Source organism: Quercus lobata, chromosome 4, assembly GCF_001633185.2.
Source record: "Quercus lobata isolate SW786 chromosome 4, ValleyOak3.0 Primary Assembly, whole genome shotgun sequence".
Classification (NCBI taxonomy): Eukaryota; Viridiplantae; Streptophyta; class Magnoliopsida; order Fagales; family Fagaceae; genus Quercus; species Quercus lobata.
Genome location: NC_044907.1, coordinates 79,114,531 through 79,138,278, shown reverse-complemented (window position 1 = coordinate 79,138,278; position 23,748 = coordinate 79,114,531). Strand labels below are relative to the sequence as shown.

General features: G+C 34.1%; 1 protein-coding gene across 5 annotated transcripts in view; it reads left to right on the top strand.

Moving 5' to 3' along the window:
- Positions 1 to 23,688, top strand: part of LOC115983467 (probable LRR receptor-like serine/threonine-protein kinase At1g56140) — a 54,605-nt gene extending 30,917 nt beyond the window's left edge. The window contains exons 1-24 of one of the 5 annotated variants that reach the window (XM_031106146.1): positions 6,733 to 7,010; positions 8,120 to 8,306; positions 10,938 to 11,009; positions 11,227 to 11,298; positions 11,393 to 11,464; positions 11,855 to 11,926; positions 12,442 to 12,513; positions 12,635 to 12,706; positions 12,887 to 12,958; positions 13,044 to 13,115; positions 13,233 to 13,304; positions 13,787 to 13,858; positions 13,950 to 14,015; positions 14,805 to 14,870; positions 14,988 to 15,032; positions 16,008 to 16,072; positions 16,689 to 17,065; positions 17,678 to 17,879; positions 17,979 to 18,140; positions 18,687 to 18,805; positions 21,266 to 21,476; positions 21,568 to 21,799; positions 21,946 to 22,096; positions 23,011 to 23,688. In XM_031106146.1, coding sequence (XP_030962006.1) covers positions 6,893 to 7,010; positions 8,120 to 8,306; positions 10,938 to 11,009; positions 11,227 to 11,298; positions 11,393 to 11,464; positions 11,855 to 11,926; positions 12,442 to 12,513; positions 12,635 to 12,706; positions 12,887 to 12,958; positions 13,044 to 13,115; positions 13,233 to 13,304; positions 13,787 to 13,858; positions 13,950 to 14,015; positions 14,805 to 14,870; positions 14,988 to 15,032; positions 16,008 to 16,072; positions 16,689 to 17,065; positions 17,678 to 17,879; positions 17,979 to 18,140; positions 18,687 to 18,805; positions 21,266 to 21,476; positions 21,568 to 21,799; positions 21,946 to 22,096; positions 23,011 to 23,388 — 3,099 coding nt within the window. In that variant the 5' untranslated portion in view covers positions 6,733 to 6,892 and the 3' untranslated portion in view covers positions 23,389 to 23,688. Of the gene's footprint in view, positions 1 to 6,732; positions 7,011 to 8,119; positions 8,307 to 10,937; positions 11,010 to 11,226; positions 11,299 to 11,392; positions 11,465 to 11,854; positions 11,927 to 12,441; positions 12,514 to 12,634; positions 12,707 to 12,886; positions 12,959 to 13,043; positions 13,116 to 13,232; positions 13,305 to 13,786; positions 13,859 to 13,949; positions 14,016 to 14,804; positions 14,871 to 14,987; positions 15,033 to 16,007; positions 16,073 to 16,688; positions 17,066 to 17,677; positions 17,880 to 17,978; positions 18,141 to 18,686; positions 18,806 to 21,265; positions 21,477 to 21,567; positions 21,800 to 21,945; positions 22,097 to 23,010 lie in introns of those variants that run through there. The other 4 variants (XM_031106148.1, XM_031106147.1, XM_031106150.1 and 1 more) reach the window with 4 other exon arrangements.
- The last annotated feature ends 60 nt before the right edge of the window (positions 23,689 to 23,748 follow it).

The window sequence follows — 23,748 nt, the reverse complement described above, 5'->3', positions numbered from 1 at the left end:
GTAGAAGTATTGAGGAATGGTTTCCTTAGACAAAATTTTGAAGCGGCAGCACGTCTCTCCCCTGCACCTCTTCTTCGGCTTTTTCTTAATTCTCTTGTATCTTTTCTTTTTGTTTTGTGTAGTTAGTTTCAGTATGAGCTTATTTAAGCTCTTTCAATGTACGTTGTACTGTTTCTTTGTCTTAATAAAAGATGAATTTATTTCTTTTTAAATATTTTTCCTTTCTGTAACAATTATTTTGTGCATGGGTGTGCTACATGTGTGTTTTCCTTTAATGATACTTAGAGTAGGAAACCTTGAAACAGAACCCTACTAATTCTAATTTACCGACATTACCAAGCATAATAATGATAATTCCCAGTATATTAAACTCGTGAAACTAACCAAGATAACAGCTGAATACTCCGTAATGCATGCGAGGCGACCGTTCGAGAATGATAAACTCTAAACATACCATCCGAGAGGGTTGCCGAGCAGCAAAGGGCTTCGGCCGTGTTTTTGATAACATCTGACCCTATAACAGTTGCACCAACTCCCCCGGTATTGAGGATTCGAGGGTAGGCTGGGGATTTTATTCAGTATAGGGATTAGCCCAACTATCAATGGGGAACTCTTCTTCGAGGTAGATTCTAAGGGTCATATAACGTTTAGGTTGCGTCCAAACCCCGTATTGTCTCTTCTAGGTAGTTGGTTTCCCCATAGGCTTGGGTCCGAGAACCATGCAAGGCCTTGGTTCTGTCCAAAACTTGTAGTTTTCTTGTTAAGTAGTTGGTTTCCCCATAGGCTCGAGTTCGAGGACCATACAAGGCCTTGGTTCTGTCCAAAACTTGTATTTTTCTTGTTAAGTAGTTGGTTTCCCCATAGGCTTGAGTTCGAGGACCATACAAGGCCTTGGTTCTATCCAAAACTTGTATTTTTCTGTTAAGTAGTTGGTTTCCCCATAGACTTGAGTTCGAGGACCATACAAGGTCTTGGTTCTGTCCAAAACTTATATTTTTTCTTTTAAGTAGTTGGTTTCCCCATAGGCTTGAGTCCAAGGACCATACAAGGCCTTGGTTCTGTCCAAAACTTGTATTTTTTCTTTTAAGTAGTTGGTTTCCCCATAGGCTTGAGTCCGAGGACCATACAAGGCCTTGGTTCTGTCCAAAACTTGTATTTTTCTGTTAAGTAGTTGGTTTCCCCATAGGCTTGAGTCCGAGGACCATACAAGGCCTTGGTTTTGTCCAAAACTTGTATTTTTCTTGTTAAGTAGTTGGTTTCCCCATAAGCTTGAGTCTGAGAACCATATAAGGCCTTGGTTCTGTCCAAAACTTGTATTTTTCTGTTAAGTAGTTGGTTTCCCCATAGGCTTGAGTCCGAGGACCATACAAGGCCTTGGTTCTGTCCAAAACTTGTATTTTTTCTTTTAAGTAGTTGGTTTCCCCATAGGCTTGAGTCCGAGGACCATACAAGGCCTTGATTCTGTCCAAAACTTGTATTTTTTCTTTTAAGTAGTTGGTTTCCCCATAGGTTTGAGTCCAAGGACCATACAAGGCCTTGTATCTGTCCAAAACTTGTAGTTTTCTGTTAAGTAGTTGGTTTCCCCATAGGCTTGAGTCCGAGGACCATACAAGGCCTTGGTTCTGTCCAAAACTTGTATTTTTCTTGTTAAGTAGTTGATTTCCCCATAGGCTTAAGTTCGAGGACCATACAAGGCCTCGGTTCTGTTCAAAACTTGTATTTTTTTTTTTTGAAGGTTAGCCCCTCGACCAAGGTGGAGAGAGTTAGTTTGAGGTTGTAAGCCCCTAGAGCTGCCCATGCCATTGGCACTGCAAGGCGTAGCCCCCTAGCGAAAGTTTATGTCGGGGCAACAACAGCAGCATGTCGCTGGAAATGGAGGAAACTTAGCGGACCTCTGCTTGATAGAGACTTTACTCCACCACCACCTGCACCAACACGCGAGCCTCCCCACAGACGGCGCCAATTGTAGGGACACGATTTTTAACGACCTAAGGATGATGTTGGGCTCGTATGTAAAGGGCTCGAACAATATGATTTGTAGAGAGTAGGTTTGGAAAGGCTTGCCCTTGGTCGCTGGGTAACGGTCCGGTCCGGATTTCATGAGAGCTCATACAAAAGTAGGTTTGACCTGTATAGCTAAGCCTTACATCAATATAGTTTGAAAGGTTTGACTCCTCGGACTTAGTCCGAGGAGCATCACATTCTCACCATTCTTCCTCATTTTTTCCGGATCCCCCCCTCCTAGCTCTCTTTCCCTTTTATACTAGTATTTCCTTCCTGTTCTTCACCTATGTGTCAGTTTTTCCTTCTTTGGGGTAATTACTCGTCCTATCAATCCATACGTCAGAGTGGTTGGGGGTGGTTGGGAAAAGTTGGATAGCATGGTCTAGAGTATGGGCTTGTCAGGTGTTGGGCTTCACATTACGGTGTTGGCAGCTTTCTCCCTTGTACTGCTCTTGTACTGAGTTTGTCCTTTTCTTCAAGTTCCCCGGCCACATCCTTGGGCCTTCAAGGAGCTTTCATTGCGCGTCCTCGACAGTAGGGCTCCTCGGCTTAGGTTTTGGACTCTTAACACAAAGTGGGCTGGGACCTCAGATTTCGGACCCCACAATAATATAAAATATATAATTGGACATGAATATTTTTAAAAAGTGATTAAATAAAATTAATTTTTTGTTTCTCAAAAAAAAAAAAATTAATTTTTTAATGAAAAATAGACTTTTTTTTTTTTTTTTTTTTTGTCACAAGCAATGTAAATGCATGCTCAGTCTTATTTGGAAAAGAGATTTAAAGGTTGATTTTGATTTCAAATCCGCCATTAAAGTTGTATTATTGAGAGAGCTCGGCGGTGAAGATTGAACTTTGACGGTTTGACCATCACCTACTACTATTTTTTTTTTTTTTGAACAGTCACCTACTACTATTTTGGCGCCGTGTGCATTGTACTGCCAGTTTCACACTCAGTTTAGGCGCGTGTTTGACAGCACCCACCTTTTATTCTATTCTAGGTGCTGGTAAATATGGTGCTGCATTGATGTAAAAGGAACTGATCATATATAATTTTTTTTTTTTTATTGAACTAACATATAAAATTTGAGATTAGTTTGACATTTAGGATGGAATTAATGATCTCACAATTTAATATGAGATTTAGTTAGAATGAGTGATATTTGTAATTAAAAAAAGTACCACTCAAATATTTTGTTGACTAATAATATCTTTTAAGTCATGGCAAGTTGGCAACTCAAATTTTTTTTTTTTGAAAGAAAGTCATGGCAACTCTTTTGGCTTCTTGATATCAAACTCTAATTATTTTTTGAAATAATTTAAAAAAAAAAAAACTTTGAATGATTATCTCATTCTGGAATCCCAATCCATACGTCTTGTCTTGTAAACTAAATGGCAAAAAAAAAAGAAAAAAGAAAAAGAGAATATAGACTCCCAATTACAATTAAAGAAAAATTACTTAAGTCTTATATGGTTTTATGAAGTCGTTTAATTTATTTCGTAAGGTTTTATATATATATGTGTGTGGATAATGTGAGAGGAGAGTTTGGATTTGAAAATTAGACATGAAAACCACAAAAGAAATGTCATTATTATTAAAACCCAAGAACAAAAATGATAGTCTAATAACAATGGTTTTTTTTTTTTTTTTTTTTTTTGGGTAGTATCTCATCTCATGTCTATAGTTCTAACCCCGTATATCTTGTAAGGTTAATACTTCTGTGGGTTTTAGTTTGTCCAAAACTTTTAAAGCACAATATGCAACTATAGCTTACATAGATTTTCATTAGTGTTGAACTACCGTTGCGTTTGTGAAAGGATTTTTTTGTTGAATTTATTTTACTAAAAAAAAAAAATTATATATACCTTACTTTATATAAAAAAACTATAATGAAATTGAATGGAAGAAATTTGTATATAGGAACTAATAATTTTGAGATTAAGGTTGAGTTGTTTATATATATATATATATATATATATATATATTTTGTAAGGACACGATTTGCAGCAACCCAAAACGATACTGGGTTCGCACGTAAATAGGCCCAAACAATATAATTTGTAGAGTATGGGTATTAAGAACTAGATTAACTTTTGGGGAATGAAAAGATTCACCCTCGCGTATATTGAAGGCCCAGAGTTGGCACAACAATAGTTTTGCTTTGGTGTTCAATACAGTTCTTGTGTTTTTTCTACGTTCCTCTTCTTCAGTCTATACTTTCTTTCTTTCTCTTTTTGCTCCAATCCCTCTCTTGCATATTCTTTTTTTCAGTTTTATATACCATCTTCCGTGTTCCATCCTCACCACACACGTGTAAGTTGGGTTCTGGGGATTTCTTTCTGTCCCATCTAGCACCTCCTGGAACTTCCTATGGGCAGTTATAAGGCTGCCTCCTTACTGTTCAGGTATCACCTCCACATTAATGCGGCCAGAGAGTTGGTTGAAAGGTAATTAATGCGGAGGCAGTTGTAGTTATAGATATTTGTTTGTCTTTTCTTTCTTACCCTTGGTCTGTTATCCCATCTTCAGTGGTGACATAATTCCGAGGTCTAGTTGTAACAAGACCGCATCCTGATCGTCCTCGGACGCATACTGCCGAGGAGTATGGTGTCCTCGGACTAATACGGAACTCTACTTTCATGATATTGACTACCACCCCCTCTCGATAATTGCCTTATGACCTGACTTGGCCTCTTCGGACGGATATGCATCCTCGGATGGGCCACAGGCCCAACGATCCTGACCTTAATGGGCCTGTTGATTGACTGGCCCTTACATATATATATATATATATATATATATATATATTGCTTACAACAGGTAATAACTGAGAATGAGGTCATGAGGGGTTCGAATCTAGATTTTTCTTGTTAAGAGAATCACCAGCAAACAAGACTGTTGGCCTTAGTTTTTATTTTATTTAATTTTTTATGAATTAGTAAAAGACTGTTGGCCGCCTTACTAGTTCTTGTGATTTTATCATGTGTTAAATGTATGTTCCAAAACTTCAAAGTTAGAAATTTCAAAAGCTGCCCTTATGCAATCCAATTCAGATGCCGGGAATGCTAGTGTCATAATATATATAAATATATATATATATATATATATATCTCACAATTTTTATTTAACGATTGAGAAAAAATAATGGATCCATGTAGTTTACATCTTCACCACTTATAACTTGACAAATTGTGGAGAAGTTATGATATTTTTTTAATAGCACTCATTTGGAAATTATGACAGGTTTAACTGTTTAAGGGTCATGATGTCTGAGTCATGACTTGCACAAAAAAAGGAAAAAAGGCAAGGGGATGTTAAAAAAAAAAAAAAAAATAGAAGAAGAAAGTTTTTATGTTAAAATAGAAAAAAAAAAAAAAATTTGCAATGTGAATGATCTTAAGGGTCACGATTACAGAGTCATGAGATAAAAGTAATTAGTTTTTATTTATTTTTTATTTATAATAAAAGTGATATCAAAATTTTCATAAAATGATTTATAAAAGGGTTTGACTTACCTCTAGTAATTTTAAACTTGGAAATTTCCTTTTATTTTAAATATACAATGGTAAGTGATAGTGAATTTTAATCTCCATATTTTATTTAGTTAATGGATGATGTGACAGTTTTTCATTAAAATAAAAGGAAATTCTAGTTAAAAAAGTATCGGAGATAAGTCAAACCTTATTAAAAATTGTCCTAAAACACTCATGATTTATTAACAATTGTCCTAAGACACTCATGAATAAAAAAGGATAACGAATGTGAAAATACGTGTAAATAAAGAAATGTGTGAAAATACGTGTAAGTGAAAAAATGTGTGAAAATACGTGTAAGTGAAAAAATGTGTGTAAATACATATAATGTTGTTTAAACACTGAAAACTATTGTTCAAAATACCATATCAAACAGCCCCTAAACATTTAGCAACTCAAAAAATTATTTTATTTATTTTAACGTATCACATTACAATTCAACCAAGTGGTGATTTTTTTTTTTTACCACTTCAATTAAATATTCCTTCTTTCTCTTCTCTGAACCAGGATCAACCAACAAAGTGAACAAACTTTCACTCTTTCTTCTCAACTTAGCAAATCCACTACCACCTAAAACCCCCCACATCACAACCCAGCCATAGCCACCTCCAAATACGCACTACCCAGACCATGATCACTGCCAGATACCCACTGCCCAGTCACCATGATCACAACCCATCATCGCAGGATCGACTCACTGAAACCCACCAAACTCATAGCCCAGCCACTGTGATCACAACCCAAACCCCCACTACTGTTACAAAACCCATCAAGAAAAAACCCAACAACCCAAAATTGCAAACCAATCAACAACCCACCACCACAACTGGATCAACAAACCACTAGCCCAACTACTGCCAACGACTTTATAAGTTATACTAGCTATTGGTGCCAATGACTTTATGAGTCATAATGACTTCATAAGTTATACTATATAGCTACCAAGTTTTTTTTTTTTTTTTTTTGGAGAAATATAGCTACCAAGTTGCCACCAAGAGGGTCCGATTTGTGAATGTTGAGCTACCAAGTACCAAGTGGACACCAATAGCTAGGGGCGCGTGAGTGGGGCATGATGTAACTAACAACCAAACCGCATGATATGAATGTATCAATTATATATGTAGTGTTTTATAAACAATGGTCAACTTTCTGTCCCTAGCTATTGGCATTTTTATATTATATTTACCAATGGATTTAGTCAAATAGAGTAGATGGTGTGACGGCTTTGCATATCTATGAGAAGCTTTTTATCTTCCTCTTTTCTTCACTCTCTCTCTCTCGCCCTTCTGTAATATCTCTCACTGCACTTCTATTTTGTTAATGAATCCCATATAGAGAAAAAATTGAAGTCATGGTAGGATCATCACCTCTTCTAGCTTTAGTTTTTTGTGTTGCTTGCATCTTTGGCCAACTTTTTGAGTTAGCTCAAGCTCAAAATCGAACCCAAGCTGCTACAGATCCTGCTGAAGGTGTGCCTCTCTCTCTCTCTCTCACACACACACACACACACACAGAGTTTATTACATATTAATGTAATTGGCTGATCAGAGGGTTTTTTTTTTTTTTGTCTTCTGCATATGTTACATATGAACAGCAATACGAAACTTTTTTTTTTTTGGGGGTATTTTTTGTTTTTTTTTGGTTATAATCCAATAAATAATGAATGCCAAAAACTGTGTGTGTTTATAATTGTTGAAGTACAAAACTTGAAGTAATATATAAAAGGCTAGCTTTTAGAATTTGATTGTGCTATAGCTTGCAAATCTAGCTATGGATGAAGTTAATGAGAGCCCCAAACCAACGAATCATGCTGGTAAATGCAAGGTAGATATTGTACTTTTGATATTATCATCATTTCAATGGCTAGCTTAGCTTTACAGTTGTGCTAGCAACTTGTGGTGTCAGCCATTACATTATTGGGGTGGTGGTAAAATATTATATAGTATTAGTGGGGCTTGGGTTCATCATAAATTAATAATTACATATTTAACTAAATAAATAATCAGACAGCTATTAGCAATGCTCTCTCTCTCTCTCTCTCTCTAAAAAAAGTTATGAAAGATTTTTTTTATTTGGTCACTATATAGATTGATTGGATATAAAAAATTCAATCAATCTATATAGTGACCAAAAAAAAAAAAAAAGAAAGAAATCTATGTTACATGGATTTTACTCACTGTTTCATTAAAAAAATAAAAATTCGTTCACTGATTGATATATTTTTTTTACACCCTTTAAAAGTGGGTTAATTGTAATTTTAATTCTTAAAATAAATAAAAATATTTGTAGATTTAATAGTTTTGGACAATTCGGATATTTGTTAATTAAGTGGGATTTATTTTACGGTCTAATCTGTGATGGGTATCAATGATTAGAAAGTTCTTTTTTACAAACACAACATTTTTCTCTGTTTGGGATGGGCTCAAAATAAAAATAAGCTATTTATTTTTTTAGTATAATAATGTTATAAAATTTCGCTCTTTTTTTCTAATTAATATTGTTCTTTTAAACAGTGGCAATTTTGGAGGTTGTATATCAGATTGATCACAATGATGTTTAATTGTGAATATGATTGCAGTGACAGCATTGAATACAATATTTCAAAAATGGGGGATCTCAGCACCATCAAATCAATGGAATATAAGCGGGGAACCATGCAGTGGAGCAGCCATCGACTCTACCAGCTTCGATGACAGAAACTACAACCCCTTCATCAAATGTGACTGTTCCGCCAATAGTAACTCTACTTGCCACATTACCCAATTGTATGTTTCTTTCTTTTATATATATATATATCCTCATGTTATGTTTCCCATGCCATTTTAGCTTAGAATTACAATTTCACCACATTCAATAAAAAAAAAAATGGTTTAATGTAAATTGCATTTCTTTTTATATTATAATTTTTTATTGAACTAAAACGAAAAGCAAGGGGATCACCTCTATTATATCTGACTGGTTGTTGAAAAGGTTTAAGTTTATTTTCGATATTGGTTAAAAAATTAGTGTCAACACTGTTGGATATATTATATTAACTGGTTGATGAAGAGGATATTATATATTAACTGGTTGCCTAGTAGCAAAACTTATTCTTATATGTTATAATATACTAAAATTTTATGTACCTTTATAGAGTGGCAGAGGAAAGTAACAATAACCTTTTTAAAAAAAAAAAAATCATTTGACAGGTGAGGTGAGTTGCCAATGTGCATTACAAAAATCGCTATTCATATCGTTGTTTTATAATGCTTGTCCTCAACATCTTGTTATTGGACCGGGTGTTTTTTTATTTATTTAAGAAGGGTATTTAGAGCTCCTCAAGCACTGAATTATTATCCCGAGTGTGTGTAGTGACTCATCTGACATACACCAACTAATTATCGAGAATTTTGTTAGTTTGTTGGGTATAGAGGTGGATATTTCTAAAGTGAACTTAACTTAGAATGGTGGTGGTTGTGGGGGGAGTTCATGGCTGATAATAATTCTTTTTGTTGGTAGGTAACATAGGTCTCAACTCGTCTTCCATCTTAGTATTTTTATAGAGGAAATAAGGAGGTATTATTCAGATGAGAGCTTATTAATAAACCTACTTTATATTGCACTGAGAAATAGATAAGGGATAACAGAGTCATTTATTGAGATATATACTACCCCAGGTCATTTTTCAATGCCAATTTCTACCATTCATTTTAGGATAAAAATATGCACAAAATCCCATATAGTTTCCCCTAAAAACAAAACACATTGAGGTTTTGAGTGTAACACTTAAACCCCTTGTGGTATTGTTTTACCTGTAAATTGTTAATTATGTAACATTTTACCTTCTTGAGGTTTTTGAGTTTAAGAAAAAACCCCCTATGGTATTTCTTTATGTGAAAATATAGTTCTAAATATTGACAGTGTCATCACACAAGCAATACATCTTTTATTTTAATGGATGTCCATGGTTTTCACATAAAATGATACACATAGAGTTGAGTGTTGCATTCAAAACTTGGGGGGAGGAGTGGTGGTGGTGTGTTTCACTCTAAATATATATGTGTGTGTGTGTGTGTGTGTGTGTGTGTGTGTGTGTGTGTGTGTGTGTGTGTGTGTGTGTGTGTGTGTTGTGTGTGTGTGTGTGTGGTACAGCAGTCAAACAAGTGAGATTTTTTTGCCACCCAAATCAGCCTTGTTCTAATTAGAAGATCTAATCTGTCATGGGTGTGCCTTCATGGTGCTTCCCATGTTCTGTTCCTTTATTTTAAAGGTTTTTGAGAATGTAATGTCATACAAACATCATACCATCAAATTTGAGCATAAAAGATAAAGTATTTTGCTGCTTAAAATTTTGATGAAATGTATCTTCATGCACCAATTTAAGTTGGTGGCATCTGTTGGTCAAACCAACACCTATGATGGATGTTTTTGCTTTAAAATTATTGAGTTTTGCATGAAATTGGCCATAGAATCCTAAGGACTAAGGGGAGGTCATGGAGACATCATAAGGAGGCCTTGTCATAATATCCTTTTAAAAGAAATCTCATGTATGAATCATCTATATGATGACCAAAAATGAAAAGATAAAATGTGTCAACTTTATAAATTTACATGGTAATATAAAATGGGAACTTTACTTGAACTCAATGTTCCAATGTTGAAATGGGGGAAGGAATTGAAAATAAATAAATAAAGAGATAAGTTCTTTGTGTGTGTGCACATGTGCACATGTGTGTTTTATAACTTAAAAGTTCCTCATGTGGTTTTTTGGATTTATATATTGATGGTTAATTTTATCTTCTCCTATGCTCATTTTCTCCTTGTACCACATTTCACTATTACAAGTGTGGTTTTGTACAATGAACCATGAATTTTATGCCATTGGAGTATACAAGCACAATTTGAGATGCATTTAGTGCAAACAAAAGAATAAAATCTAAATCCCTGCAAAGGATAATAAGATGGGGCCTCAATATGTATTATTTTTGCAAAGTGCAAGTTAAGGGGATTCGAGTTTGACCCTCAGATCTAAACCCATAGAAAGGGAGTAGAATGCCAATAGGGTATATGGCCATTAATTGGAAACTCACTGTTATATGTACACATTGCGCTTGTAGAGAGCTTTTATGATATTAATTACAAATATTCTTGAGCAGTCATTCAATTTGCCACCTTTACTAAGTTGTAGTTTTAGCGATCAATGAATTAAATTCATATACAAGCTGAAGCACAATTATTTCATATGATAATCCCCCCTTTTATCAAAATTTTTATTTTTTTTTATATTTTTTTTTAAATCCTTGAAAGTTCTGCAAAATTTGGTAAGTTACAGAAACTACACTTCAAAATATCTTGGGCATCTTCAGTACATGAATCATTTTTTTCATGGTTGATGGTTTTTTTTTTCCCTTTTACAGGAAGGCTTATGCCTTGAATGTAGTTGGTGTAATTCCAGATGAACTATGGACTTTGACTTTCCTCTTCAACTTGTACGATATCTTCTTGATATGTTTGTTTACTTGCGTTTTGCATGAATATGGATTACCTTCTTTTTCATGTAAGCTAGGATTGAACTTAGACCTTGAAAGTGTACTACATCATGTAAACCAATTGAATTTTGTAGTAGATGTGGTGTACTAGTTTTTCAGGATGGTTCATTTTCATTATATTCTGTTAAATATGCTATGTTTGCAATATTTCTTACAGGAATTTGGGCCAAAATTACTTGACTGGTAACTTGTCTGCATCCATCGGCAAACTATATCTCATGCAATACCTGTAAGCTTGTCTCAATTTTGGTTTGAAACTCAAAGGATATTGTACATCTAATGCCAGCTAACATTTCTCTTTCCTTTGATGTTTAATAAATTAGGAGTTTTGGCATCAATGCATTATCAGGGACACTTCCAAAGGAACTTGGAAATCTTACAGATTTAATATCATTGTAAGTTACCCTCATTCAAAATTTGTAAGTCATCTATATGGCATCTTGGTGGTGTTGTTTCAACCATTCTTTTATTGTAATTAATTTGAAGAAGGGTTTTGTGATAAGCTATATCTCAAATGGCATTTTCTCCTCCCTCAATAATAGGATGCATGTGTGACTTACCATTAAATTAATGAGGAAGGGTTTTCACAAAAATATGAATTTAGTAGTCACCCTGATGCAATTGTACACCTATTTTGATGCTTTCTGCATTTCATATCTTTTTTTTTTTTTGGGGTTGGAATTCTATATCTCACATACTTGATCTTGGTGATCTGCACCCTAAGATAATCAAGTCCTTGAATATAAATTATAATTCATTTATTGTTTTACTTTTTAATTTTGTAGGTCTTTTTCGACAAACAACTTCACTGGTTCTCTCCCATCTGAGCTTGGCAATTTAGTGAAATTAGAACAGCTGTAAGTTCTAGTACCATAAAGATTTCCAATTTCAGTGAACGTTCTGAAAATCAATTTGATTTGATTTTATAGCTAGATGAGGCAGACTTTGGAAATGGTTCTAGTAAAGCTTCTTGTAATATCCTGTCTATAGCTAGAGATTATAAGAACTTTGTGACTAGAGATTATAAGAACTTTGTGACAACAAATCTCATATGCCATATTGCAAGGTTTTGCAAATGCAAGATTATCTGTTTTATCCTAGGACATAAAACAATGTAATCATATTTTAAAAATATATATTTTACATGATAAAGTCAAGTACTATTAGCTGCTAGAAATGATATGGTGAAAATGATATATTTTGTAGATACTTACTATGAGAAATTTCGAAAATTGTTCTATTAGTTGCCAAAAATGGTTTGTGACCTTTCCTTTAGTTGTTAAGTTCATTAACTGTTACTACTAAGTTTTTATTTGAGCTGATGATAGGATATCAATATAATTTTATTCATGAAAATTCTTTACCTCAACAGCTACTTTGATAGTTCTGGAGTTAGTGGTGCGATTCCTTCAACATTTGCTAATTTGAAAAGCCTTGTGACAGTGTAAGAACTAGCTTACTACTTCTTTTCTCACTTGCAAACTTTCTAAAATTTACATAATGATGAATATTAAAACAAAAAATTGTGATTAGATTGTGTGAGGAGATATTTCTTATGGTTTCAGGTGGGCTTCAGATACTGAACTAACAGGCAGGATACCTGACTTCATTGGGAATTGGTCAAAGCTTACTACCTTGTAAGAATATTGTTAGCCCTATTCTATTTGCTTCTCTCTAAATCATACTTGATAAGGCTCAATTTCCATTGCAAAGTCAAAGTTATCATTGATAAAATTTTAGTGTGTACTTGTACATTCTATAGAAGAGATGCATTTGTGCACAATTTATGATTAACTACTCCAAAATGATTTTGGTAGGAAACTTGAAGGAAACTCTTTAGAAGGTCCAATACCCTCAGCATTTTCCAATTTGACTTCTTTGACAGAGTTGTGAGTGTCAACATCTCTTAGTTACTTTTATTTGTATTTTGTAGATCTTGTAAAGTTAACAATCTCATGTGTGATACTATTGTAGGAGAATAAGTGATTTGTCTAATGGGAGCTCTTCACTGGCTTTTATAAAGAATATGAAATCTCTAAGTACCTTGTAAGAAAACACCCAAGTGTCTATGTTTTAGATTCCTAATAATGAATATCCATATTTTCTTTCCACTTTTTTGCTCTTCCAGAATATAATATAACAGTTTAGTTGCATCTGTTGCAGAGTGCTGAGGAATAATAACATTTCTGATTCAATTCCATCAAATATAGGAGAATACTTAAAGTTGTCACAGCTGTAAGTAATTCCCATTGGTGGGTGACTATTTAGAATTTTAGATACACGTAGTGCTAGAATTTAGGTTGAATTGATTGTTGTTCAAAGCAATGGAATTGGGAACATCTATGCTATTTATTAGGTTGGGCAACCCCAACCTGAAGAAAGAGCTTTATGTGGGTTCTTGTATTAAAATTTATGTAGTAAATACTGATCAAATTAAGTGATATTGTTATCAGGTTTCTCTTGGCTTGCAAAATGAACTCACCCTCTTTGTAATTGGATAAGGGGCCACTTCATTGTATTTCAAATTCATTCTGTTTCTTTTCCACTCTTCTTATCTTTTCTCTATCCTTTTCTTTTTCCTTCTTTCTTGTTGGGATAGTGTGTAAGGATTATAATTGTTAATTACTTCTTGTAGATAACTAGTTTTATGAATCACAACCATGTGATAATAGCTTTGTTATCAATACATAATAATAATATTGTTTAACTTTTTTTAGGGATTTGAGCTTCAACAATATAACAGGACAGATTCCAAACGCGCTTTTCAATTTGAGTTCGCTCTCTTTCTTGTAATATACCTCATTTTCTTTAATTTCATATTATTCATCCCAATATTATTCTGTATTATATTGAAGCATGTACTATTGCCTTCATTATCAGGTTTCTTGGAAATAATAAGTTAAACAGCACTGTGCCTGCACAAAAAAGTGGGTCTCTTCTCAACATGTAAGTACATAAAGACATTATTTGCATTTAACAATATTATGATACATTTAAAATGGAGGTGTCTAACAATTAGCTTTTTGATAGATCCCTTATTTGTATAAGGATTTTTTGAATCTCTTATGCATATTTACAAGGAGTTATATTCAATCTGATGTCAAGAGGGTAATATGACTCCGATCTCTTGTTAATACTAAGCTACTTATGTTGGTATTTTGGTAGAAAAAAGTTGATTACCACATCCCAGATTCTTGTATGAGCTAAGTGAACACTTATATATAGTGAGCTATAACAATCTCATGGAGCAGATGCTTTTGCATTGGGAGTTTAATCAAAGATTTGATCTCCATGTAATAATTTAGCGATTACTCTAAAATGATGGAAGTGTTTCCTTTCTTTTTTTCTTTTTCTTTTTTTTTTTTTTTGGGGGGGGGGGGGTGTGTGTGGGTGGGTGGGGAGGGTATTTTCTGTATATCTATAAGCAAGCAATTACAGAAAATAATAAATGCTGTATCACCAATGGATTAATTGTACTGGCCTAATCTTATAGTCTCATAAAAGAGTGTACATGGATTTCCATGTGTAGCTAATAGCATAAACAAGCATGGGCCGCATGGCATTATTAGCAAACATAGAAAAATAGAGGTTCTAAATTACAAATAATGTGGCTTCAAAATTTTGTTTCAGAGCATCAATGTCAATTGACTAATGCGTAATTTAGTACTGAACATGGGATTGTTTACCAGTTGAATGGATCATGTATCTAAAATCCTTCTTATGTTATGATTGCAGTGACTTGTCTTACAATAATTTACAGGGAAGCTTTCCTTCTTGGGTTAGCGAACAAAATTTACAACTGTATGTATACTATTCTATTTGAAAATATCTTATATTATATTTATGTTTCTGATATTCTATAACTTGCTACTCTTGAATAAAAACTGACATTCAGATCTTATGCTGTATAATATGCAGTAATTTAGTTGCCAACAATTTCACAATAGAAGGTTCAAACAGCAGGTAAATTTCTCAATGCTATATTTTATTTTAGCGCTTGAGCTTTACTATAATGAAACAAGTTTCTAACCAAGTTTAAAATATTATTAGTCTTGTCAACTATGGTGATGAAGCTGTTAGAAGCTGATAGCATGTATATTACTTAGACATGTTCATTAAAAGGAGTGAATTAATAGGGTCTGATGCAGGACAAAAGCTTTGATACCAAACTAATTTGAGATTTGTTGAGTTTTGAGATACGTAGGGATAGTTTTTGTTGTGGAGAAGGCTGGGAAATATTTGGAAGTGAAAAAGAAAATTGCTGGAAGTTTAAGAGAAAAAGGAAGAAGTAGAAAATATTCTCTTAAGCCTCACATGTGGAGATCCTGAGCATGAGAAATGGGGTTTCCAGCTCCAACAACTCAGGAGTCATCAATTACCAAAATATACACACAAAAAAAAAATGAAAAAAAAAAAAAAGATAGGTCAAGCCTGGTTATATCATCTTATTTACATGGTCAAATGACATGACACCTAATCTATATGTTCTGATAAAAATGAAGAGTAATTAGCTGATTTCATACATAGGAGAGTAATGGGGACTATCAAAGCCCATTTGATTAAATTGCCCCCCACACCCCCCCCCCCCCCCCCCCCCCAAAAAAAAAAACCCACTTCTGCATAAATATTATATGTTTCCCTTCATGATCAATTTCATATATATTTAATTCTTCTGATTGCAAGTAATGCCTTACATTGGGAAACCACAAGTCGTAACTCATTTAAAGAAACCTCTTTCATCTTGTGGCAATCATGGTTTAGTATTATTAAGAGAATGCTTATGACCATATTGCCAAGAGATCACTTCTAATTACATGAGTGAAAACCTAATCCTAATAAGAATATTTGTATGAATCAGATATATCTGCTTTAATAACTAATGTTTTATGTCGTTAAACTACATAGTCCTTGCCTAAGTGCATTTCTGTTCTGCTTTAGTGTTTTGCCTTCAGGATTGAGATGTCTTCAACGGGGTTTTCCTTGCAATCAAGGCATTGGAAGATGTAAGTACAATTTAAAAAATCACACCTGATTGTAAGATTGGAAAGTATTAGTAGGTATTAAGGCCAAACCTTGAGAAGATTATACTCTAGGATTGGTACTTCTAAGCAGAATATGAACTGACGAAACTTCAAATGTTTACAAAATATTGATCAGGACACAGTAAAATCAAGATGCATTCCAAATTTTTAGTACACGAATATTAGACCTGTCTTTTTAAGGGCTAAATTGGCAATGCATCACAGCTACATTCTAGTGTTAATTCAGTATATAGTAATTTTAAATGGCAACATGATGTACTTTAAAAAGAAAAATTGCAAGGTCAGTGAGCCTCTGCCAAGGACCCTATACTGGTGATCATTAAAAGAGTAATTAAAAAGCTCAGGTTTGAACATTCAAATTACAGATAAACTATTTTTGAACTTACATTCTAGTTTGTTTTTCTTTTTTTTTGTTTTTGTTTTTGTTTTTGTTTTTAGACTACTGGTCAGAATTCCAAATTCAAGCATGTCCACTATTGAAATGCATAGCATGCTTATGAACGCTAAATTTAATTACCTTTTCTGAGCTTACACATCAATGACTGTTTTTTTTTTTTTTTAAATATATTGTTTACAGATTCTGAGTTTGCAATTAAGTGTGGTGGACCTCAGATTACCTCTTCTAATGGGATTTTGTATGAGAGGGATAATGAGACACTTGGTCCAGCCACATATTATGTGGTTGACACAGAAAGGTGGGCAGTTAGTAATGTTGGATATTTTAGTGGGTCCAATAATGCTCAGTATACAAGTTCTTCGTTATCACAATTCACAAATACTTTAGACTCAGAGCTGTTCCAAACAACTCGACTCTCTGCTTCATCATTACGATACTATGGCCTAGGGCTCGAGAATGGAAACTACACTGTGAGCCTCCAGTTTGCAGAAATAGCTTTTGTAAACTCTAACACATGGCAAAGTCTTGGGAGGCGTGTCTTTGATATTTATATCCAGGTCTGCATCATATTATAGAATTGTTTTAGAACTTCAGCATTTTCTTTTAAAATGAAGTTTTCATTGCCTAAAAAGTTTATTTACCCTAGTATATAAGTGTAAGTTTCTTTGCTAACAGTTAATTGTGTAATTTAATAATTTCGCACCATGATCGTGACTAGGGATTATGATGCCAATCTAAGAGTATATTTCTTTACAGAAAAAGAGTATAAGAACAAATATATTGACTGTCTTATTCATCAATATAGATTTTTGTTGAATATGATGCATATTTACAATTGAAATTATGTAATCAATTCTAAATTTTGCCACTAGTAGTTCTCTATTTTGGCCCCTCCACATGTTTTCTTTAACTATCTATTTTTCTCTTATTTTTCTCAGAATTTTTGTCAAGTATGGTACAACCATTACCTCCATGATTTCTTCACTTTTTTTCAATTTATTTCCAAAACTCAAAATAGTTCTGATATCTAAAATATGTCTATAATCATGATAAGGATTTTGAATGAAACCTTTGATGTATTCCCTCTCCAATTTTCCTAAAAAATGACCTCTTTCCTCTTATCCTCATTCCTTTTTTTTCGGGCTAATTTTTGAATCTGTTTACTCCAGGGGAATCTTGTTTTAAAGGATTTTGACATACGAAAGGAAGCTGGTGGTGCCTCTTTTGTAGCTGTTCAGAAGGAATATAATAATGTTCAGGTATCACAAAACTATCTTGAAATCCATCTCTTTTGGGCTGGAAAGGGGACTTGCTGTGTACCTGCTCAAGGTACTTATGGGCCTTCTATTTCAGCCATCAGTGCTACCCCAGGTAAAAAAGTGCAGAAACTATAGATGCAATTTAGAAAGATTAGGTACTGGTTTCCTCACAATTTAGTAAGATATTATTGACTATCTTACTTTGGTATAGAATTTACACCCACTGTTAGCAACAGTCCTCCAAGCAGCAACAAGAATAGGACTGGTCTGATTGTGGGTCTCGTTGTTGGTGTTGGGGTTGTAAGCTTTCTGGCTGTTTTCATTGTTTTCTATATTGTTCGAAGAAGAAAACCGCCAACCAATGATGAAGAAGGTAAGCCAAAAATCATCTTGCACATGCATGATGATAGTTATCAAACTTTATTCAGTTTTCTCTACATGTTAGAAAAATGGAACTCTTTCCTTATGTGATGCTATGGTACTTGCTATTAGTGAGGTGGCCTCCGCATACTCCATAATAGGTTGAGTATAAAATGCAGTGTATCATTTCTTGTATACATCAGCATTTTTACTAAAACCTCTTTCTATACATGTCCTGGAATAATACGCATGCACACAAACAGACATATATGGCCAAAAAGGAGAAGGGAGAAACATAATTTATGTGGCCAATGAAGCCCTGGGCTATAGACAAAGGCTATAGACAAATTCCCATTTATTAAGCTTCCTACCCAATCTCCTGCTTCAGTGCAACAACATTCTGGACTAAAACACATTGATTGTTGATACTTAAGAAATGGATAGTTCCTCATTTAGTTTGCAAAAACGTTGCTGAGTTTTCTGCTTTAAACCACTCAAGCAAATCGATTACTAGTTATTGGATTCAGTGTTACAACCTGTGTTTATGTTGACATTGCAGAGCTCCTTGGAATAGATGCTAAAACATTCACTTTCAGCTATGCTGAACTAAAGACAGCTACAGAAGATTTTAATCCGGATAATAAGCTTGGAGAGGGAGGATTTGGACCAGTTTATAAGGTAACTCCTAATTCTAATCAAGAACTTTAGTGGCTGAAACCAAGCCATTCCCTTAAAGTTGACTGTCTGATATAAGTTTAGAGCTTCTATACATCTATTGATATTTCCAAGAAATAGCTATTGACAAATCACAGAGTTAAACATCACCCTTTTTCTTTTACTTTTTCTTTCCTTTTATATTATCCTTTTATTTTCTTTTTCCATTTGTTGTGAAATTACTTGGTTGTCTTTACCATGATATCTTGTTCCTATGATTGGCAAGAAGCTGCAGTTGCAATTGCTGTAGAATTAAATTGATCTAAAAATAAATGAAGATTCATTATCCCATATCCATATGCCCCTTTCTATTTCTTTTACTAGTTCTAATTCACATTCATCTTCTTTTATTGTTATCTTTCAAATTTACTTAGAAGTTGAAAGTTTTTTTTTTCCCTGATAATCAAGTGAATTTTATTAAGCAACAAGCTGAAACCAGCCACAACAGTTAAGAGCTACAACAGATCAAACAGCTCCCAACTACAACTAAATGACAATATCTAAACTACGCAACCAAGATTGACTACCCAAATTCACAGATCAGGGATAAAATCCCAGCAAAACTACAAACCAAATTACAAAATAATGCAAAACTAAAAAACCACATTTCCACTTAGCAAATTAGCAAGGAGAAGAATCTGCAACAGTTGGAAAGTTATACTGCCACATGGATCAAACTTTAGGCTTAAACACAACATCTAAGATACCCCATCTGGTGCAGATTTTTTTGTTGATACTAGAGCTGGGATATACACCCTTGCTTTCAATTTTATACTCCACCTGATTCTTTGTGACCCCTAAAATTTGTTCCTCTGTTATCACAGTTCCCTGGTGCTTAACAGAATTTCTTTGAGCCCAAACATGGTATATACAAGCACTGAAGCCTAACCTGCAACAATCTTCCCTTAAGTTTTTTCATTTCCAAGTTTGTACTGCCCAGGTAATGAGATTACCCAATTCATCATCAAGGCCTTCTTGACCGCGCCATCTTTTAATTATCCTCCAAATTCTTTGAGAAATAGGGAATTTGAAGAAGATATGGTCTCTATTTTCAATGCATGCTCTACATAGTACACAAAATGTCTCAACTTATTCCCCAACTAACTATTCTTTCATTAGTAGATAATCTATCCCTCAAAGCTAACCAAGTAATGAAAGCTGCCTTGGGATGGCTTTGGCAAATCATGAAATCAAACAATTTTCTACCAATTGACAGTAGGCCTCCTTAGCCTAATTTGGCCCAAGAACTTGAGATAGAGAAAATACCTGATTCAGAGGGAATCCATGCAGCCTTATCACATTCACCAATAGCAATCCATGGAAATTTACTTAGAATAGTAACAAGATCATCAGACCTTGCATTGCTCCAATTCTAAGCCGTGTTTACAATCACACTAGAGAGTTTAGCATCTATTGAGCTGAAAGGGCCATCTGGGTGCCAATTATCATCCCACATGTAAATGTTAGAACCATCCCCCACCAGAACATGATGAATGGCCTAGCCAAATCTTGGAGTTTAAAGTTATTCAAAATTCTTAATCAAATGAACCAATCTATTTTCTAGTTGTTTTCTGATTCAGGCCATTTTCCCAAATTCAAACTTCTTCCACACCATAAAATCTGTTACACATTTTTTCTCCTTTATTTGGCCTGGTTTACATATTCAAAATTATGGTTCTGTTCCCTTTTTTTAGGGCTACCCTTTAGAATTGGTGAACTTATAAAAGAAAGTATCATATGATGAAATAAGGTCCCTTTTATGGCACTTTATTGCAATTTCAAGAAGTGAATCTGTTATTAAAAAGCACTTATTTGCAGAAAACTACTTATAGAGGGTGATGAATTGATGAAAAAAAGGGACAAATTATATTTTGAACCTTATAGTTTGTGGTTGATTCATTTAAACCCTAAACTTTAAAAGCTTACATTTAAAACCTTCTAGTTTTTCCAAACTTTCAATTAACCAACCCCTTCTATCCCTATTTCCTTAATGCCATTTACTTACCCGAGTCCAAAAGGGTGCATTTTGGTAAGTCCAAAATAATGACATATTTCCTTTTTTTTTTAATTTTTTATTATTAGGTGTCAAATTTGTGTCATTAAGCTTTGTAAAACACAGTTGTATAGGCACATGTATTTGGCAATTTCATGGTGATGGTGACCATTAAGCAACTACAATTTTTTGAAATTTATCCTTATAAATTTTATGTATTGGGTATTGTGTGGTTTTGTTTTAAATTGTTTGACTTTACTTAAGACATCAATCAGATAAGAAGTCTAAATTACATCTCTATTAAGCCATCCATCCTAATTATCCAAACTCTTCTTTTTCTATTTACTATAATAGATTAAAATTATACATAGATGGGTGATATTTTTTAAACAGATTCTTTAATATTTTGTTTGGTATTTTGTATTGAATAGGGAACACTTAATGATGGGAGAGTAATTGCTGTGAAGCAGCTGTCTGTAACATCACACCAAGGAAAGAACCAATTCCTAACTGAGATTGCTACTATATCTGCTGTGCAACACCGTAACCTTGTGAAGTTGTATGGATGTTGCATTGAGGGAGATAAACGACTCCTTGTGTACGAGTATTTAGAAAATAAAAGTCTTGATCAAGCATTATTTGGTATGTGAACGCATCTTTGCTGTTGCTAATTGTGTGTATAAGTATTTATTTATACTATGTAGATTTAATTTATATGCTTGCATGAGGACAGGAAAAAGAACCTTGAATCTCGATTGGTCAACACGCTTCGATATATGCTTGGGTGTGGCAAGAGGTTTAGCTTACCTTCATGAGGAGTCACGGCTTCGGATTGTGCACAGAGATGTGAAGGCTAGTAATATCCTGCTTGACTCTGATCTCATCCCCAAAATATCAGACTTTGGCTTGGCCAAGCTTTATGATGATAAAAAGACCCACATAAGCACACGCGTTGCAGGGACTATGTAAGATCCTAGAGGCTTAGCTTGTCACCTTGTCTCTTTGAATCACATAATCCTTCTTTTTTTATTTTTTATTTTATTTTATTTTTATTTTTTATTGATTTAGTTAGATTAGCACTGATTTGTGCATGTGATTTTTACTGATGTAGTGGGTATCTTGCACCAGAGTACGCCATGCGTGGGCACCTTACAGAGAAGGCTGATGTGTTTGCCTTTGGTGTTGTGGCTTTAGAGCTTGTTAGTGGTAGGCCAAATTCTGACTCAAACTTGGAAGAAGAAAAGATATATCTTCTTGAATGGGTATGAACACTATTTTTCTGCACCATGACAGTCATCTTTCTTTAATTGGATGGATTTTTTTCCTTCAAAAAGTTTTGGTAGCATTTATTTTTGTCTGGATATGTGTTTTGGGTTCATGACAGTCACGATCCATCCACAACTATATTTTTTTTTGGGTTCTGCCAAAAGTTGAAGTACCAGCAAAACTTGGATCATAACTTACCAATAAATAAAGAGGAAAGTTAGGACATCTAAAGGAAGCAAAATAATTTTATTTGCTTATTTAAAGTATTTGCAAAATGAGTCCACTTTGCAGCATAATGGGAAATCAAATGAGTCTCCATACCTAAATCTATGGGAGTAAGAGTCTACTTTTTGTGTGACCAAATACTATGTAATGGTCCCTTTCCAAGTTATTTTATGAAATTCATGATAACACACATGTTCTTGATTATTCATAATTTGTGATGTTCTTGATTTTGAAGTTTACACACTTTTATGTAGAAATATATTTCAATCTTGACCTGTCAGTGTCACTCATCCATATGTCACAGAACATTCAAAATGAGTATTTAAAATGGAGTGACTGTTAGATTCACAAGATGAACCTGTGGGTGACTTTAGGGAAAACAAGTAGATTTTATTTAGATCCCTAGTAAACTAAAACATGGTCTTCTTATTCATTCAGATAGTTTGAATACTCACTGACAATACCTTTATACTATAATATGAACACTTGGACATCTAGACTCGTTGAAACAATTGGATTCTCACTTCCACCACTTCTGTACTATATTTTGAAACACTAGAAAGTTATCTCATTGAATATTCTGAACCACTAGAAAGTTATCTCATTGAAACAAATGGATCACTCACTGCCACCACTTGTACACAATATTGTAAGGCTACTCCAATAAAATATATATCTTTCTCAGGCTTGGCAGTTGCATGAAAACAACCATGAAGTTGATCTTGTGGACTCTAAATTATCAGAATTCAATGAGGAAGAAGTAAAACGACTAATAGGAGTATCTCTTTTGTGCACTCAAGCATCCCCAACGTTACGGCCATCAATGTCGCGTGTAGTGGCAATGCTCTCTGGAGATATTGAAGTGAGTACTGTAACTTCAAGGCCAGGATATTTGACAGATTGGAAATATGATGATATAACCAACGTAACTGGTGAGGGTGCAACTGATGCTAGTTATTTCAACTCATCAACAGCCAGTACAAGCATTGTGGGTGATGTAGGGAATTCACCAGCAAATGCTTCTAAACCTATGATTGGTGATACTATCAAACAGGGTCGATGAGAATTCGTCATTATTTTCCTTCAAATTCTTTCTTGTGTGTAAACTAAAAAGCGTTTTGTACATTCTTCAAATCTTAATCATATGTATTTATATAATCATGGATGTAATTGTTTAGCATGGATTTTGCAATCTTCCTTTTGTGATTTTGACACCTTAATTCCTTAAATTTTTTGGTAGAGGTGTAGTTTGTGTCATGTAGTGATAGAAACACTATCAAATGTAGGGCACTATTTAAGAAGCTGTACAAATGCTTCATATGGAGATTTACCTTATTTATTTATTTAAAATTTCACTGCTTTAGGTTTTTAATTGAAAAAGAATTAACTTTTTCACTTATCTGCTTACAATTCACCATGGAGA